The sequence below is a fragment of the Nyctereutes procyonoides genome, unplaced genomic scaffold (assembly GCF_905146905.1).
Source record: "Nyctereutes procyonoides isolate TBG_1078 unplaced genomic scaffold, NYPRO_anot_genome, whole genome shotgun sequence".
Taxonomy (NCBI): Eukaryota; Metazoa; Chordata; class Mammalia; order Carnivora; family Canidae; genus Nyctereutes; species Nyctereutes procyonoides.
This window is the reverse complement of record NW_026575042.1, coordinates 35,038,766-35,057,068: the sequence shown is the minus strand read 5'-3', so window position 1 is coordinate 35,057,068 and position 18,303 is coordinate 35,038,766. Positions and strand designations below refer to the sequence as shown.

The following is an 18,303-nucleotide window of genomic DNA, read 5'->3' as shown; positions in this document are numbered from 1 at the left end:
ATTAATTATGTCCAGATGTTAATAGAAAAAATATAGGGCAGCCTGGGTGGCTCAGTGGTTTAGTGCCACCTTCAGCCCAGGGAGTGATCCTGGAGACCCAGGATGGAGTTCCACGGTGGGCTCCCTGCGTGAAGCCTGCTTCTCCCTCTGCCTGTGTCTGTGCCTCTCTCTCTCTCTGTGTCTCTCATGAATAAATAAATAAAATCTTTAAAAAAATAGAAAAATATAAATATACATACACAAACATAAGTATGTATCCAGAATAACCATAAGAAATAAAACTGAAAATTTCCTAATCATCATCAGAAAAAAAAAAAAAAACAGAACAAAGTAAATGAGACCAATCCAACAAAAGGCAAAAATAAACTACCCCAAAATAAGAAAACTAAAAGAGGAGACATGGAGGAAGATGGTAGATGTAAATTTAACTATGACCGACAAATGCAAATGGGTTTAAGCCGACCCATTAAAGCAGACACCCAATACAAAATCCATTTGTCTGCTACTACAATTGTCTGCTACTACAAAAGACACATATAAAACAAAATGACACAGAAAGAATGAAAAGTGAAAGCATAAAAAAGGATATGGCAGCCACATATATCCACAAAATAGGATTCAAGGCCAATGTACTGAATAGGACAAACCAGTGTATTTATAATAATGGAAAAAGTACAAGCATCAAGAAATGTCAAAGTCATAAATCATAAGCATATAAAAATGTTGCCTAAAATGTACATGTATAAAAACCTGATTTTTAAACACAGGAGGTTTAGACAAATCCCATTAATCATTGTGAGGGAACTTGAACAGGCCTCTCTTAGAGACAGACAAGACAAGTGGCCCCCTGAAAAGTAATGATTTAAGTAATGCAATTTAAAAACAGTCTGAGAGGGGCGCCTGGCTGGCTCAAGTCAGTAGAGCATGTGACTCTTGATCTCAGGGTCTTGAGTGGGAGCCCCATGCTGGGTGTAGAGATTATGTAAATAAACTTAAAAACAAAAAACCTTAATCCGAGAGAACAAACTTTACACTCAATCAGTAAATAAGCACTTCCAAACACACATGAAATCGTCACAAAAACTGGCCACATATTAGGTCATAAATAAAAATTTCAACAAATTCCAGAAAGCAGTTCTATGGCTGTCTTTTGCTTACATGAAATAAGATCAGAAATTAACAGCAACATGGGTATAAAAGAAACGATCCACTTGAAAGTTTGCAAAGCTATACTGCTCTATAATGCTCTAGTTAAAGAGAAAAGCAAAGCAGAAATTACAATTTAGAATTGAATGACAATGAACAATAATAAAACCTCTGGTTTGAGGCCAAAGTGGTACTCAGAGGAAAATTAAAGCTTTAAATGCACTTCCAAAAAAATGAGAGAGACTGAAAGTTAACTCAGCTTTTATTTTATTTTATTTTATTTTATTTTATTTTATTTTATTTTATTTTATTTTTAACTCAGCTTTTAAATCAAGGGGCTGGGGAAGGAAAAATAAAACCAAAGAAAGAAGAAATCATCAATGAAAGTAGAAACTAAGAAAATGAGAGGAAGGAAAAAGCAGTAGATATCTAAGAATCAAAAGCTGATTCTTTGAAATAAAAAAAAAGCTTTTAGCAATTCTTACTAGTGACAAAAAGAGAAAAAAGACTAATAAGCCTTTGGAAAGAGGGAAGGCCTATGACTATGGATCCAGACATATATTTAATTCTGAGAGAAAACAATATGCAGTTTCGTAGCAAAAGAATTTCAATTCTTGATGAAATGGACAATTTAAGAAAATATAAATGAATTAAACTGGCTCAAGAAAATATATAATACTTAAATAGGCCAATAATTTCCCATGAAATTGAAGAGACAAATCTCCCCCATGAATGGCACAAAGCTCTTTTTATTATCACAAACTGCTCCAGAGCCCAGAAAATGAAGGAACTTTCCAGCTCATTGTAACAGCCTCAGCATACTCCTAATAACAAACCACCCAAGGGTGGCATGTGGTTGTGTGGCAACCGCCAGGTCTGCCCCACCTTTCAGGAAGGAGCAGCCTGGATGTGGGACCCCAAGAGGTGCATCAGTCATCCATTTGCCAGTTTTCTTCTGAGCACCTGCTCAGTGCCCACCGCTCTGCTTGGTACTGGGGGTGGTTAAAGAATAAGTTGCATCTCCCTATCAAAGTACGAAGAGGCTCCTTGGGCTGGTACTTAAAGGAAAAGAATAATGTGGGACAGAAAGTGACACATAATATCAGAGATCTAGGGAAGGGTTGGGGAGGTCCCTTCAGCTTGGAGGGATAATACAAGGTGTTAGCCAAGAGGGCATATTTATTTTGCCCTTGAAAGAATAGCATTTGACATAAAAAAAGACAGGGTCTAGGGAAGGCCTTCCAGGCAGAGAAACAGCATGAGCAAGGGCCTAGGAAGCAAACACTTGGGGTTGGTTACAGGGCCAGTGTGTTGGCATAAAAGATCTATGGTGGGGAACAGGCAGGAGAGGGGAGACAGGAAGGCCAAAGGCTGGGGCCCTTGGATCCTGAACTAAAATGTTTGGGGGCGCCTGGGTGGTGCAGTTGGTTAAACATCTGCCTTCAGCTCAGGTCATGATCCTGGGGTCTTGGGATCAAGCCCCACACAGGGCTCCCTGCTCAACCGGGGAGTCTGCTTCTCCCCCTCCCTCTGCTCCCCCTGGCTTGTGCTCACTCGCATTCTCCCTCTCAAATGAATAAATAAAATCTTCTTTAAAAATGAACTAGGGGATCCCTGGGTGGCTTAGCAGTTTAGCACATGCCTTCAGCCCAGGTCGTGATCCTGGAGTCCCGGGATCGGGTCCCACGTTGGGCTCCCTGCATGGAGCCTGCTTCTCCCTCTGCCTCTCTTTCTCTCTCTTTCATGAATAAATAAATAAATCTTTAAAAAAATAAAATAAAAAATAAAAATGAGCTAAAAAATTTTAACTCAGTGGGTACTGGGGAGCTACCAAGGGTTTCAGAGGGAAGAGATGCAGTCAGAGGAGGGTGAGTTTAGCAGCCAAAGAGGGAAGGGCCTGGAGGGGGAGGCTGTTAAGAGGTGGAGAAGGGGCCAGGGCAGAGGCAACCAGGGCATCAGCCAAGGCAGGTGTGCCTGAGTGAGGAGAAAACAGTGAATGGGGAGACACCGAGGATGCAGGACATGGAATGGGGGCCGAGGGGAGAGAGGAGAGTGCAGGGAGCCGTGGGAATTCTAATTGGAGCCCCAGCAGGGCAGGTGCCACCAAGGAGGAGCAGTCGGGGGCTGACCTGGGCCTAGTCCCTCCCCTCCACATACATACCCCAGAAGTGCCTGGGCAAGGCCCCCTGTCAGCCACTCTGCCTCCCAGGGGAGTAGGGGGCAGCTACACTTTTAAGAAATGATGTTTCCACCTGCATTTCCCACGCCTGATGGTAGGAGGACTCTGGAGACAGAAAGTATTAGTCACTGGAGAGAAGAGGTGTTGTTCCAGTGTGTGTGTGTGTGACAGAGAGACAGAGACAGAGATGAGACAGAGAGACAAAAAGGCAGAGGCAGCCAGAAGCAACTCACTGTGGGGGGAGGGAAGAAGACAGAGCGATTTTGGAGACAGAGAGGGTGCATGCTGTGCAGCTGTGGGCCCTGGCCCAGCCTTCCCACTCAGAGGCTGCTGGGGGCCCTGCAGCGAGGCTGAGGAGGGTCTATGTGGAAACCCCAAGGCTGCTCTTAGATCTTATGGATTTCAGAAGCTCAGCCCCACCAGCTGGTGTGGCATTGGGAGCACCCCCAGCAGGTGAACAGCAGGCATGTGGAGGCACCAGCCTGGGTCCTGGCTGGGCCTCCCTCCTTCCCCCGCCCTCTCTTCCCCTTTTTCCACCTCCTCCTCTTCTTCCTCCTCAGGGCTTCCAGAGGGAGGCACGCCCTGGCATGGGCTCGGGGCTCGGACACTGGCGGTGGCCCAGGGTACAGTCTGAGCTCTTTGGCTGAAAATAGGCCTGCCCAACACGTTCCTACTGGCAGCAGGCACTGTGCTGGGGTTTTGTACACACACGCCCTCTGAATCCTCTTCATGGCCTAGTACAAATGCGGAAACTGAGGCCCAGGGAGTTACAGGGATCTGCTCAAGGCCACACACTGGGAAGGAGGCCACTCTAACTTCCCCGAGGCCCAGCTGTCCCTGCCCATCCAGTCTTTTATCTTCAACCAGAGCATGTGGGAATGGCCACCCAGAACCAGCCAGGCTGTGTCTCACTTCTAAGCCTTTGCACAGGCCGTAACCTCCAACGAGGATGCCCTCTCCACCAGCCACCCCAGCCTCCCCTGAGCATGGCTATACTCTGCCTCCTTTCCCATGGGTCCTGCCTCTGACCTCTGTCTGAACTCTTCCTATTGTGTGTGTCCTGGGTTCTAGGAGTTCTGTGGGGTCTCCAAGTTGGTGCCTCGGCCTGGCTCAGCTTCCCACCGGGGGTGGCGTTCCACAGGACGGGGTGGGAGGGGAGCCTGGCTTTCATTTCCCTGGGTCTCTTGAAAGCTTCAGCACCCAATGCAGGTCCAAAAAATACTTGCAGAATGACTAGATGAATCACGTGCATGCTATAGGAAATGCAGTTGCCATGTTCAAACAGTCCTTGCCAGCTTTAAGGGAAATCACAAAAGAGTGACTTTTTGACTTGTGTAATGCACCCTTCATGGTGAGGAAAGCGTTCTGGAATATGAAACAATACAGAAAACAATTTCCAGAGATATATGTCTCCAAGGACCATGCCTGGTGTTTTCTTTCTCTAATCCACAGACCCACAGTGGGAGGCAGGAGTGATCGTGTCCATTTTACAGGGGAGTCAGGTGGGGAAGCCTATGTTCTTCCTGGGAGAAGACTCCAAGAAAAACATGCCACCTAGTCGAGCATCGGTAGTGATGTGGGCACTTGACTATTTTTCTTGTGCTCCCCTTTCCGGGTAAGAGTGCGTATGGAGTGGGCTGGGCGCCAGGCAGAAGGACTAGACCCATTGACCATGTACTGTTTCCAGAAAAAGGGCTGCTTTCTTCTCCAAAACACTGGCAGGGTGTGGAAAGTCAGGCCACCTGGGACTTTCTAAGGGGGAAGGGAGGCTAAATACTGCGGCGGCCGACACGGCTGGCTCCCTGGCGATGGGGAAGCTTCCCTCTGGCAGTGGCCCCAGCGTCAACTCACTGACCTCAGGATGGCATCAGGGGAGAAATGCTGGCCACCAGCCCCAGGGGATGCTTGCTTCCAAGGCCACACTCCTGCTAGCTAGGGGAATGGGGCAAGGAAGCTTCATGAGGTCCCCGGATTCCCTGGCTTGGTGAACACATCACCTATGTGGGTACACATTCTTTCAGGGAGATGGTCCATAGCTTTGTGGAATTCTCTGAGGAGCCGGGAATGCCCCCACCCCCCAAACAAATGTCACTCTTGGGGAGGGAAGAGAAGGAAGAGGAGAGAGGGGGGGGGGGGGGGGTCTCAGTTGTGTAACCAATTACATCTCAGAGAGGGACAGTAGCCTGGGAGGGGCCTGGCAATGGAGGGGAACAGGAAGGCAAAGTGCTGGCCTGCAACCCCATTTCCTCCTCTTAACCACTCAGGGTGAGGGGGGTAGGCAACATTTTACAGGTGACCTGCTCGGGTTCACACTGCTAGTGAGCAGGAAAGGCAGATCTAAACACCAGGCTGTCTGGGGCCAAGCCTTGCTCTGTTCCTGGCACCAACCTATCTTTGAGTGAAGAGCCAGCAGAGTCCTTGAGGCCTGTGAAGGGCAGGTCTAGACGGAGGGGGTGAGGACAGAACACTGAGGTGTGGAGAGATAGAAGACAAAGGCCTGGAGGCGATGCTTCTGACACTCACCCCACCTGTTTACCCCAAACCCTCCACCTAACTTCACGCCTGTCAGGCCACGGCCATGGCCATGCGTGGCTGGGAGGACAGAACTCATGGCTATGCACCTGCTTCCCTTTAAAGTCCCAGCATTGACTTTTGGGGCCCTTAAATCACCCAGCAAATCTAAACATATTCCCATCCAGTGCTCTCCCACTCCGGGGCCACGGGCCGTTTCCCACTGTCTCCTCTCCTCTAGCTTCCACTCCCTGCTGAGGGAAGCAGAGATAAATTCCACATTATCCCACCTCACAGACTCGCACACTGTGGGGGTGGGGGGTGGGGAGGGGGAAGCAGGTGCGACCACGGCAGAAAACAATTCTGAGTTTTCCTCAAAAAGCAAAACGTAGAGTTACCATATGACCCAGCCATCCCACGCGCAGGGACATACTCAAGAGAAGTGAAAACAGACCACACAAAGACTTGCACAAGAATGTCCACAGCAACATTATTCACTGAAGCCCCAAAGTGGAAGCAACCCAAACATCCACCAGTGGAGGAGCAGATAAAGAAAGTGTGATGCATCTGCACACTGGGATATTATTCATGTGTTAAAAGGAATGAAATTCTGACCAGTGTTACATGATGCACCCTGAAAGCAGCCTGCAGAGTGTGCAAGAGGCCAGCCTCAAAGGCTGCTTACTCTATGGTGCTGTTTACATGAAGGGTCCAGATCAGGCCAATTGGTAAAGACAGAAAGTAGATTGGAGGTTTTAGGGCCTGGGGGAAGGTGGGGGGAATGGGGAGTTGACTGTTTTAATGGGTAAGTTTTCTAGGGGGAGGTGATGAAAATGCTGAGGAATCAGTGGTGATCAAGAGCATGCCGATTTGTGAATAATCAGCAGTTGTGGATGAACAACTGTGTACAGATACTAAAAAAACACTCGATTGTACACTTTAAAGGGGGTATTTTACTGGTGAGTCACATCTCAATTAAAAACACTTGCATGAGGACCCCCCCCCCTCTTTTCTCTGCAACACACACTCTACCTGTCTTCTTGCTGTGGGGGATGACCTGGCCCTGCTCCTGTCCGAGACCGTCCCCTCCACCCGGGCACTAGGCCCTGGCCTCTGTCACCCAGACAAGGACACTGCTGCTACAACAGCCCCTTCCCTCTCCAACATCATCCATTTCTCTTTTGGCTTGTTTCATCAATATGTAAACATACTATAGTTTTTCTCACCTTAAAAAAAAAAAATACAGAATAAAATAAAGCCAAAAAGTAAAAAGTAGAAACCCTGCCCCTTGACCTCACATCTCCTTCCAGCTACTGTCCATGTCTCTGTTCCTCTTTCCAACCACACCCCTTGACTTGTCTATTCTGCTGCCCGCTCTTCCTCCCCTCCACTCTCTCAAACATACTATATAATCAGACTCCCATCGCTGATCACTCTATCAAAATTGGTCTTGTCAAGTCACCAACAACCTCCATGTCACTAAATCCAGTGGGCACGTCTCAGTCCTCATCCCACCGTGCCATCTGCTGACACTGGAAGTGGTGGATGGTTCCCTCCTTGTCGGAGAGCCTTCTTCACTTGGCCTTGGGACATCACTCTCTCTCGGTTCTTCTCCTATTGCCATGACTGGTCCTGCTCTGTCCCCTTGTCTCCCTGTCCTCTAAACATCGGTGGGTCCCCACGCTCTGTCTCAGGACCCCTTCTCTAAACCGCATTAACCTCGTTGGCCATCTCTCCTCACATGGCATTACACGTCCATTCCCAAATTTCCATCTCCAGCCTCTACATTTCCCTTTACTCCAGACTCCAACATCCAGCTGCCTGTTTGACTTCTATTTGTATGTGAGAAAGGCATCTCAGATTTAACATGTCCAAAATTAAACTCTTGATTCCCCTCCCAAACTTGCTTTTCATCAGTCTTCCTAATGTTGATAGACACAGCTATCCTACCAGTTGTGCAAGCCAAAGATTCCTCTCTCTCTACCCCACCCCATGCCATATATTCCACCCACAAATCCTGCTGTTTCCTCCTTCAAAACACATCGAGAAGCTGACTCCTTCTCCCTACCTCCTTCAGCAGTGCCCCAGTCTGCCTACCTTCTTAATGGGTCTCTCTGATTCTGCCCTGGTTCCCCTGTGGCCTATTCTCCACTCTTCCTAAAACAGTCAAACTATGTTCCTCCTCTACTCAAAACTCCACTGGCTTCTTATTTTTCTACAGGGGTCTATGAGATCAGTGCCTCCCAGCTCTCTCTCTCTGACCTATTAGCACCTCTTCACTTGCTCTGCACCTTGGCTTCCTACCTATTCCCCCAAAAGGCCAAGCTGACTGCTGCCTCGGGGCCTCTGCACCTGATGCTCTCTCTGTCTGAGCAGATTCTCTTCCTTCAGGGACAGGTACAGCTTTATCTTTCTGTCTCTGCTTCAACATCACCGTATCAGAAAGGCCTTCCCTGAGTAGCCTACGTAAGACAGCAAGCCCTTCCTCATTGTTTCCTTTACTTTGCCTTATTCTCCTTCATAGCATTTATCATCCCCTGACACATTACATGTCTGTTTATGCTCTGTCCCTCCCATTCTAACATAAGCTTCATGAGAACAGAGACTTTACTTTGTCAAAAGCTGAGTCCTCAGAGCCCTAACGAGAGCCAGGCACATAGCAGGTACCCAGAAGTGTTTGTTGAACTCATCTGTGTACACGAAACTCAGGGGCCAGTCCACACATCACTGGAGAGGAGAGGTTGGTCGCTCCAAGTCAGGGGCTTGTGTCTCACTCCTGGAGCTCCCCAGAAGCAGGCAGATGTGTTGGTGGCCTCTCATCTGCATGTGATAGGGCTTATCTTGAAAGCACCAAGCCACCATCATAAAGAGTAATATAAATCTGAACAATCACAGCAACAATAGGCATCTCCTGAGGTTTACTATGTGCCAATTCCCTCACAAAGTACCTTATTCCCTCCCTCACCCTAAGTAAGTACCAGCTCCAAGCTGGCATCAGAGATACCATGGTGGGCAAAGGACAGCCTCCCACAAGGAACTTATACTTTGTATCATTTCATTTATTCTTTGCAACAACTCTGAGGCTATATCCCATTTGGGGCACAAGCCTCACCAATGAGAGCACTCAGTCTTGGTCCAGAGACTGTCGGTGCCCAAGGGAAAGAAGAATTCACACCTAGGGCATGGTGACAACAGGCTGACAGTGGCTATTCTGGGGCCCTGGGCCTGGTGGGATTATGTAACACATAAGAAGACAGGTAAGATCTCAAACTTACTAACCTGGCTGCTGCACTCAGCCCAAATAGGTCATGTGACAAAGAGCAATCAGCATGAAGTTCTGAAGTCAGGGCAAAACCCAAAATTAACTGCAGGAGTATAGGATCTGTCAGCAATATGAAAGGAACCCCACCTAGGGTTTAGAGTGCAAAACCCCCAGGACTGAGGTGTGGCTGTGTTGTGCCTTTGAAGGGGGAGGGGTGCACGGTGCACACACCTCATCATCATGCAGCCTTGCTGAGCTGACTCCAGGTCATTGGCTGATGCGGGGGCCCCTCAGCATCCAGGCTGGGAGGCCTAAGCTGGCACAGAGCAAGACTATCCTTCACTTCGGGGTTGGAGGAATGGGGCTTTCATCAACCATGTGACCTCGGAAGTGCTATTTCCCCTCACTGAATCTTGGTCCTCCCCCATAGGGGCTTGACCCATCTGAGGGCTGCTAGGTAGGCGCTGGAGCAGAGGGCGGGCCCCCGGAGGAAGGGCCCTCAGGGACACAGGACAGCAGCAGTAGTGATTTTCCAGTGGTACCCAACGGCATGGACGTAGCTCACCATTTTATCAACCAGCAGGGCAGTGCGGGCGCACACTGGCTGAGGTGTGGCTGTGCTCAGCGGGAAGGTGGAGATGCCAGTCTCCATGTGGCAGAGCTATTACAAGGAGAAAATAGAACAATCCCTAAAAGCCCTCAGCACAGGCTTTGGCCTTCCAGAAGTGTCTGGTCAGGAGCCACTGCTCCCACTGCTAGGAACCAGAAGGAGCCACAGTGCAAGAGGGTTCGGGAGGCAGATCTGGCTTCGGGGTACCAGGAAGCACTGCCCTAGGCACTGAGAGATCAGTGAGTTGGCACGTTACTGGAAGCGAGCAAGTAGTAATGGCTGATGGAACCAGGATAAAGGGTTAGGCAGGGGCCTGCAGGGCTGGATTTCATAATCTAGGGCCAGTGGCCATGTTCCCTAATAAAGGGAAAAAGGGAAATTCCACCCATGTCACTGCCAGTCAAGAAAGTGGAGGATGGCTGGAAGGTGGATGAATAGGCCAGCTCTGCCTCTACCCCATTCTCAGTTGGGGGGCCATGGGGAAGTGCTTACTCTGAAGCTGGCCCCCCAGTAAAGCCTCTAAACCAGAAGCTCGATAAACTCAATACACGTTCCTTTTCCTCTTGCTGCCCTTCCAATATCTTCCTTCCCTCTCCCTGCCCGGAAAGAATGTGGATTCAAGTGTTCAGGGAAAAGCCAGGTCCGGGCTGCTCCGAGAAGACAACAGCACTTGTGTCTGAGGTTTGGGCAGAAGCCAGGGTGGAAACGTCCCAGCTTCTGAGGGTGCAGGAGAAGAGCTAGAGCTTTCACTCTTTGCAAAGCCCAAGCTGTTGCTGGGGACACAGGGGGACAGAGTGGCTGCAGAGCTGGGCCCAAGAGCTACAAGTGGGAAGAGGCGTTAGGAAGTTCAGCGCCACCGCTCTTCTCTGCTGGTGGAAGGAAGATGCAAGGTTGGGCAGAGGGCAGGACTGGGAACCATATGGGAGAGGAAGCTCCGCAACACCTGCCCCTATTATAAGTGGGCAGAGGATCTGGTCAACATCCTACCCTGCAGGACCAAGGCTTGGGCCAAATGGGAGGCGCCTGACAGGATGGGGTTGGGGAATGTGCTGGGCAGAGCCATGAAGCCCTGGGCCTGGCTCCACCTCTAGCTGGATCTGACCCCAGGCAAGAAACTTCACCTGCACCAGTCTCTTCAGCTATAATGGGGGGTAGGGGGTGTAATACCAGAGAGCTCAGGAACCTTGAGCCCTGGCCTAACAGAAAAAAAAAAACAGGCACATGAGGACTCCAAGACAGAACAACTGAAGGCATGGATTAGACAAGGTATGTGTGCACAGGATCAGTATTGACAAGAGCCAAAAAGTGGAAATCACCCCATGTCCATTGCTAGATGAATGGGTAAACAAACCGTGATATCCATACACACAGTGGAAAACTGTTCAGTCTTAAAGAAGAGATGCTGACATACATTATAACATGCATGAACCTTGAAGACGCCGTGCTAAGTGAAACAAGCCAGTCACAAAAGAATGAGTACCACAGGAGTCTGCACAGAGGAGGTGCCTGGAGTGGTCAACCTCAAAGAATGTGGAGCGGTGCTTGCCAGGGGCTGGGCAGAGGGGAGCAGGAGCTCCTGCTGAGTGGGTACAGAGTGGCAGGGGGACATGAGGAAGTCTGTGGATGGATGGTGGCTGTGGCTGCAGAACAGCTGGGATGTACTTAATGCTGCAGAGCTGCACGCTTATAAACGGTTACAATGGTACGCTTTATGTATATTTTACCACAATAAAAAAAAGACCCACAAGAATAAATACAAAACTTCAAGATGCTGCCTAAGGTTTGGTTCTTCCTGATGCATGAAACCTGAGAACTGGGGTATGGTGAATCCCATAACTGAAAGCCAGTGTGAGGTAGGGGTCCAAATTCAGAGGCCAGAAGAGAGAGCTGGAGCACTGGGAGATCAGGGGGCTGGATGCAAGCCCGCAGCAGAGAGGTGGGCACCAGACAGTGAGGAGATCCTTCCAGAAATGGGCCTGCAACAATGACAGGTGAGACAGGGGGATCCCAAAGTCCCGGGGAAAAGAACTCAAAGCAGGCTTGCTCCAAAGCTGGGGGTCCCAAACACTGGGGAGCCTGCCTGCCGGCCCCTGCCATCTCTTAGATTCTTGGAGAACCAGGGAAATGAGGTCTCTTGAAAGAAAGCAAGAAACAAGTTTGTAAGTAACCGGGAAGCCTGTGAGAATCCTCAGTGTGGCAACAACAGAGAAGGCTTTTTGAACAAATTGAGGAAGAGCACACAGCCCTCGGAGGGGGCCTTGGGGAAGTTGTAAGAAGGGCAGGTGAGGGTGTCTGTTGATCCTGATAATCCAGGCCACACTCCCCTCTCCCCCGCCAGGATTTCAGCCCCCATTCCCAGAGGCACAGGGATCAGAGTGCAAGGTGGGAGAGGATTTTCCCACCCAACCAGAATAACAGAGAGAATCCAGGAGACAAAGGGGGGTAGTTTAAGCCATCACTAGCTATGCAAATCTCCCTGCACTTTATTTTTATGAAGATAACAACAGTAGCAAGCACAACAGTGTTTTAAGGATTAAAAGAGAGCATATATGAAATGCTTAACATAGGGCTTCCACAGTGTAAGTGCTCAATAAATATCATTGCTGCTCTCATAATCCTCCTCCTCCTCCTCCTCCTCCTCCTCCTCATGATCAAGCTGTCATGTTTTTGCTCTTTCTGAATATGGAAGAAGAGCAACTGCAGAGTTCAGAGCACTTGGAAGGCATTCCAGGCTTAGCACCTCACTCAGGATGGTAGGGCTCCAGGGAAGCAGGATGTCAGGGCTCTGGATGCCCTGGGGAAAGTCCCGTCTATTCCAGGGCTGCCAACCACCCCAGAAGAGTCTAGCCCCAGAAGGTGTCAGAGTTACACTTAGGCCTAAATACAACCAGCTTTTGATTAAAGTTCCCAAAATATGGGACATCCTTTTAAAGTCCAGACTAATTAATATTTAGCTGTAATGTTTTAAGCCATTAATTAAGCCATTAAGCTTTTCTTAATATGAGACCTAATTGGGTGGAGAAATGTACTAATCTGGGCATCTCGTATCTGAGCCTGAGGCAGGCCCTGGTGGGCAAGGCCCTAAATTAGGTTTGATTCAGGTGGCAGGTTTAGAGGCATAGCACCCAAGGGGAGCCCAGATGCTGCAGAACAAAAGCTTTGCAAGTTCATGCTTATAAAATAATTTGGCCATGCATCCCTTTTCCTTACTGCTGCAGCTGCTATAAATGTTATCACAGGGGCACCTGGGTGACTCAGTGGGTTAAGCAGCTGCCTTCGGCTCAGGTCATGGTCCCAGGATCCTGGGATCAAGCCCCACATTGGGTTCCCTGCTTAGCATGGAGCCTACTTCTCTCTATCCTCACTGCTCATGCTCTCTCTCACTATCTCTTTCTCTCTCAAACAAATAAATAAAATTTTAAAAACAAAAAAAAAAAAGGGAAAAGAGTCGATCAGGGGGACAGAATGATAAGAGCAGGGTGGGTACTAGTATAGATGGTTTGGGCAAGGAAGGCCTCTTTGATAAAGTTAACATTTGAGTGGAGACCTATGCAAAGTGAAATATATATTTCTGAAGGAAGAATATTCTTGGCAGAGAGAATACCAATGCAAAGCCCCTGAAGTGGTGCTTGGTTCCTGGTGAACTATTCAAAGTTTCAGGGCTGCAGATGAACCCCTGACGGATGGTGCTTTTTAAAATTAAGATACAATTCAAATACTATAATATTCACCCCCTTTTTAAAAAAAGATTGTATTTATTTATTCATGAGAGACAGAGAGAGAGGCAGAGACACAGGCAGAAGGAGAAGCAGGCTCCATGTGGGGAGCCTGATGCAGGATTTGATCCCAGGACCCCGGGATCACGACCTGAGTTGAAGGCAGATGCTCAACCCCTGAGCCACCCAGGTACCCCCAACATACACCTTTTTAAAGTACACAATTCAGTACAGATACAAAGTTGTTGCATTTTTTAAAAAGTAACGATTTGATACTGGTTCTGACCAAGATGGAGTAACAAGGATCGGATTTATCTTCTCGCCTGAAACAATAAAATATCAGACAAAATAACAGACATTCATAGAACACTCCACCCAACGATGGCAGATTACCCATTCTTTTCATTTACACATGGAACATTTACCCAGAGACACCAAATCCTGGGTCATACAAGAAGCTTCAGTAAGTTTAATGTATGTTCTCTGACACAATGAAAATAAAACAGAAGCCTATGACAGAAGGGTCCCTGGAAAATACTTGAAAACTAAATATTCCTAAATAACCTATGGGTCAAAGATGACCTCAAAAGGGAAATTAGAAAGTATTTTGAACTAAATGAAAATGAAGACACGGTCTATTAGAATAGGCGGGATGCTGCTAAATAAGTAGTTGGGAGAATTTGTAGCATCAAATGAATACCTTAGAAAAGAAGAAACGTTCCAATCGATGACCTCAGCTTCCACTTTAAAAAGAGAAGAACAAATTAAATCCAAAGTAGGCAGACAAAAGGAAGTAATGCAGGGAAGAGTGCAATCAATGGAACCAAATGGGAAAAGTCAAAGAGCTGGTTCTCTTGTGAAAATCAATGGTATGGCTCCATCTGTAGCCTGCCTGATGAGGGAAAAAGGAGAAGACACAAATTAACAAGATCAGGAATGAGAGAGGCAACATCACTACAGGCCCTACCAATATTAAGAAAATAATAAGAGACTATCATGAACAACTTGATGTCAATAAATTTGGTAACTCTGATGAACTGAACTTTTTTTAAAAAAAAAAAGATTGTATTTATTTATTCGTGAGAAACACACATGCACAGAGGCAGAGACATAGGCATATGGAGAAGCAGGCTCCCTTCGAGGAGCCCAATGTGGGACTCAGTCCCAGAACCCTAGGATCACGACCTGAGCCAAAGACAGACGCTCAACAGCTGAGCCACCCAGGAGTCCCAAATTGAACTTTTTGAAAGACACAAACTACCAAAACTCACGAAAAAGAAACAGATAACCTGAATAGCCCTACATTTATTAAAGGAATTGAATTTGTAGTTAAAAATCTTCCAACAAAGAAAACTCCAGCCTCAAATGTCCTTGTAAGTGAATTCTACTAAACATTTAAGGAAGAAATAATATCAATTTTATTGAAACTCTTCCAGAAAACTGAAGAAGAGAGCATATTTCTCAATTAATTCTATAAAGCCTGCAGTATTCAGACATGACAAGAAAACTACAGACCAATATAGCTATCAAGAACATAGACACAAAAATTCTAAACAAAATTTTAGCAAATCAAAGCCAACAATATGTAAAAGGATAATACATCATGACCATGTGAGATTTATCCCAGGGATACACTACTGGTTTAACAGTGGAAAAATTGTGATTTGCCATACTGACATACTAAAAAAGAAATACCATCTCAATATCTCAGTAGACACAGAAGAAGCATTTGACAAAAGCCAACATCCACATCTCATAAAAATTCTCAGCAAACTAGAAATAGAAAGGAACTTCCCCAACCAGGGATGCCTGGGTGGCTCAGTGGTTGAGCATCTGCCTTTGGCTCAGGGCATGATCCTGGAGTCCTGGGATCAAGTCCCACATCAGGCTTCTTGCATGGAGCCTGCTTCTCCCTCTGCCTATGTCTCTGCCTCTCCCTCTCTGCGTCTCTCCTGAATAAATAAATAAAATCTTAAAAAAAAAAAAAAAAGGAACTTCCCCAACCTGATAAAGGGAATTATAAAAAGCCTATAGCTAACATCATACTTAGTGCTGAAAGACTAAAAGAAAGCTTTCGCCTTAAATCAAGAACAAGTATGTCTGTAGTCAGTGAAATAAGGCAAGAAAAAGAAACAAGCCATCCAGATTGGAAAGGAAGAAGAAAACTATCTTTACTCACGGACCTGACTATCTCCACAGAATATCCAAAGGATCTACAAAAGAGCTACTAGTGCTAATAAGTGAGTTTAGCAAGGTTGCAGGTTACAGTTAATATACAAAATGCTACTGTATTTCTACATACTAGCAACAATTGAAAACTGAAATGAAAAACCAGTATCATTTATAATACAGAGTATAGATAGAAATCTGACAAAATACATAAAAGACCTATGCAAGCAAATTCGCAAAACAATTGATACGAGAATTAAAGAAGACCTAAAAAAATGGAGAAATGCTGCATTCAAGGGTTGGAAGGTTCAACATCGTGAGGATGTCAATCCTTTTCCTATCTAAAGATTCAACACAATCTCAATCAAAATCTACAATTTTTGAACTTAATTGACTCTAAAATTCATATGGAATACAAAAGACCTAGATGGGCCAAAGCAACTTAAAAAGAAAACAAAATTGGGAATTTAACAGTATGTGATCTTAGGACTTATTATAAGGCAATAGTTATTAAGACAGCATGGTATTGGTGCTAAGAGAGACAGATCAAACAAAAAGCACATATGGGCAACTAATTTTCATCAAAGGTACAAAGGCAATTCAGTGGAGAAAGGACAATGTTTTTAACAAATAGTGCTGGAACAACTGCATCTCCATATACAAACAAACCAAAACAAAATAAAACTTTGTTCCATACCTCACACCATATACAAAAAAATTAGCTCAGGGTAGATCATAAACCTAAATATAGAACCTAAAGCCATTAAAACTGCTAGAAGAAAACAGAAAAAAACCTTTGTGACCTTGGGTTAGGCAAATACTTTGGACATGATACCAAAAGCACAATCCATAAAAGAACTGATAAACTGGACTTCATCAAAATTAAAAATTCTAATCTTTGAAAGACACCGTTAAGAGAATAAAAAGCATGCTACAGACTGGAAGAAAATACTTGCAAATCACATATCTGACAGAGGACTGTAGCCCAATGGTTTTCAAACCTCCCCTCCTACAATGACAGTCTATCCTTAAGGGCTCTTTGTTTAAGAGAGAGACTCGGTATAAAGTCCTAACCAGTAAGAATCTGGAGCAGTGGCTCTACTTCAGCATCACCTGGAGGGTGTGTTAAAACACAGATTGCTGGGCTCCACCCTCAGAATTTCTGATTCAGTAGAGCCTGGGGGTTTTCATTTCTTGTAAACTCCCTGGTAATGCTTAGGCTGCTGGCCTGGATATCACTATCTGAGAACTGCTAATCTAGACCAATTTAGACCCAACTAGAAACAAAGTCAAATGCAAGATTTTCCCTCCAAGCAAAACTAAACTATGCTCACTAAAAAAATAATTTATCCTCTTGCCTTATTTTTTTATTAGCCAGAGACATCTGTAGATGCTAATCAGCATTTCTGATCAGCAAGAAATAACAAACATGACATCACTGAATTGGCATGATTCTAGCCTTGCCTCTTTGTTGAATACACATTTTGGTTTCCACAAAGCTGTTCAGAATTCACCCTTGGAAAACATACACGGCCTTATACCAACCATGCCGTAATGGCGACACAAAAGAAGCCATCCCACCTCAGTGAAGTTCATCCACTTCTCCTGACCCTCCACCTCACATGGTTCCCCTTCCCCCACTCCCACCCGGCCCCAGCCCCATGCAGGGCTGCCACCGGGTCTCACCATCCAGGATGGCCCACTGATTGTCAATCTCTGTGTGTTTCAGGTAGGAGTCTTCAATGGTGGGGTCATAGTCAGGCACAAAGATCTTCTGGAAAAACTGGATGGTAAGGGCACTCTTGCCCACACCCCCATCTCCCACCACCACCAGCTTGTAGGTGGGGAGGTTGTCACTGGGGACGGCACTGGTTGCCATGTTTCTGGTAGGTCAGACCTGCGGAGACAAGACATGTATAATGAGGGGATTTTCTCCTTTCTGACCTTGGAGGAAAATACTGAGTTTCCTCCCTCCTTACACAGTGATAAATACTCTCAATTATATATTTGCTCAATCATTTGTTGAATACCAACCATGTGCCACACCTGGTCTTGGGGACATAGTACTATTAGACACCATGAGGTCTTTAACAGCCAAAGCCACATCAAAAAAGCTTTTCTACCACCAAAGTCTGCCCTATTCCTGTCCAGATAAACATGCGGATGCTAGTCCAAGCAGGGATGGCACAAATGTTTGACTCTGGTCACAGGATTGCTATGCCCGGGAGGATCTGATGCTGCCCAAGCTAAGGGAAGGCCGGCATCACAGCCTCGTGCACCAGAGTTCAGGATCTCCGTGCCCACCCCCCTCAGAATTTAGTGATCATGGCTCCTCTCCCAGTGTCTCCTTACCCCTTGTTATATAGAAAGTTGTGCTAAAATCTCTTGACATCTGGTCAACCTCCGTGTTAGCTAGGGAGGAGGCAGGAAGGAGCAGGACTTAGTTTTGTGTTAAAGATGTTGAGTGCAGCTAAGGCAGGGGTTCTCAACCAGGGGCAATTCGCCTCCGGGGACATTTGCAACATCCGGAGATAATTTTGGTGGTTAAAGCCAAGAGGGTGTTCCTGGCATCCAGTCAGTGGAGGCCAAGGCCATGGCTACACATCCTACAATGCACAGGGCAACCCCCCACAACAAAGATTTATCCATCCCAAGGTTTCACTAGTGCTAATGAGCTAAGGTGACCAGGTAGGAGCCAGAAACCTGTGGC

General features: G+C 46.6%; 1 protein-coding gene across 4 annotated transcripts in view; it reads right to left on the bottom strand.

Annotated features, from left to right (window-relative positions):
* Nucleotides 1-18,303, bottom strand: part of MRAS (muscle RAS oncogene homolog) — a 57,028-nt gene that overhangs the window by 14,197 nt on the left and 24,528 nt on the right. For all 4 annotated transcript variants that reach the window (XM_055321442.1, XM_055321439.1, XM_055321441.1 and 1 more), the window contains one exon: nt 17,280-17,490. In XM_055321442.1, the coding sequence (XP_055177417.1) occupies nt 17,280-17,472 (193 nt within the window). In that variant the 5' untranslated portion in view covers nt 17,473-17,490. The remainder of the gene's footprint in view (nt 1-17,279; nt 17,491-18,303) is intronic.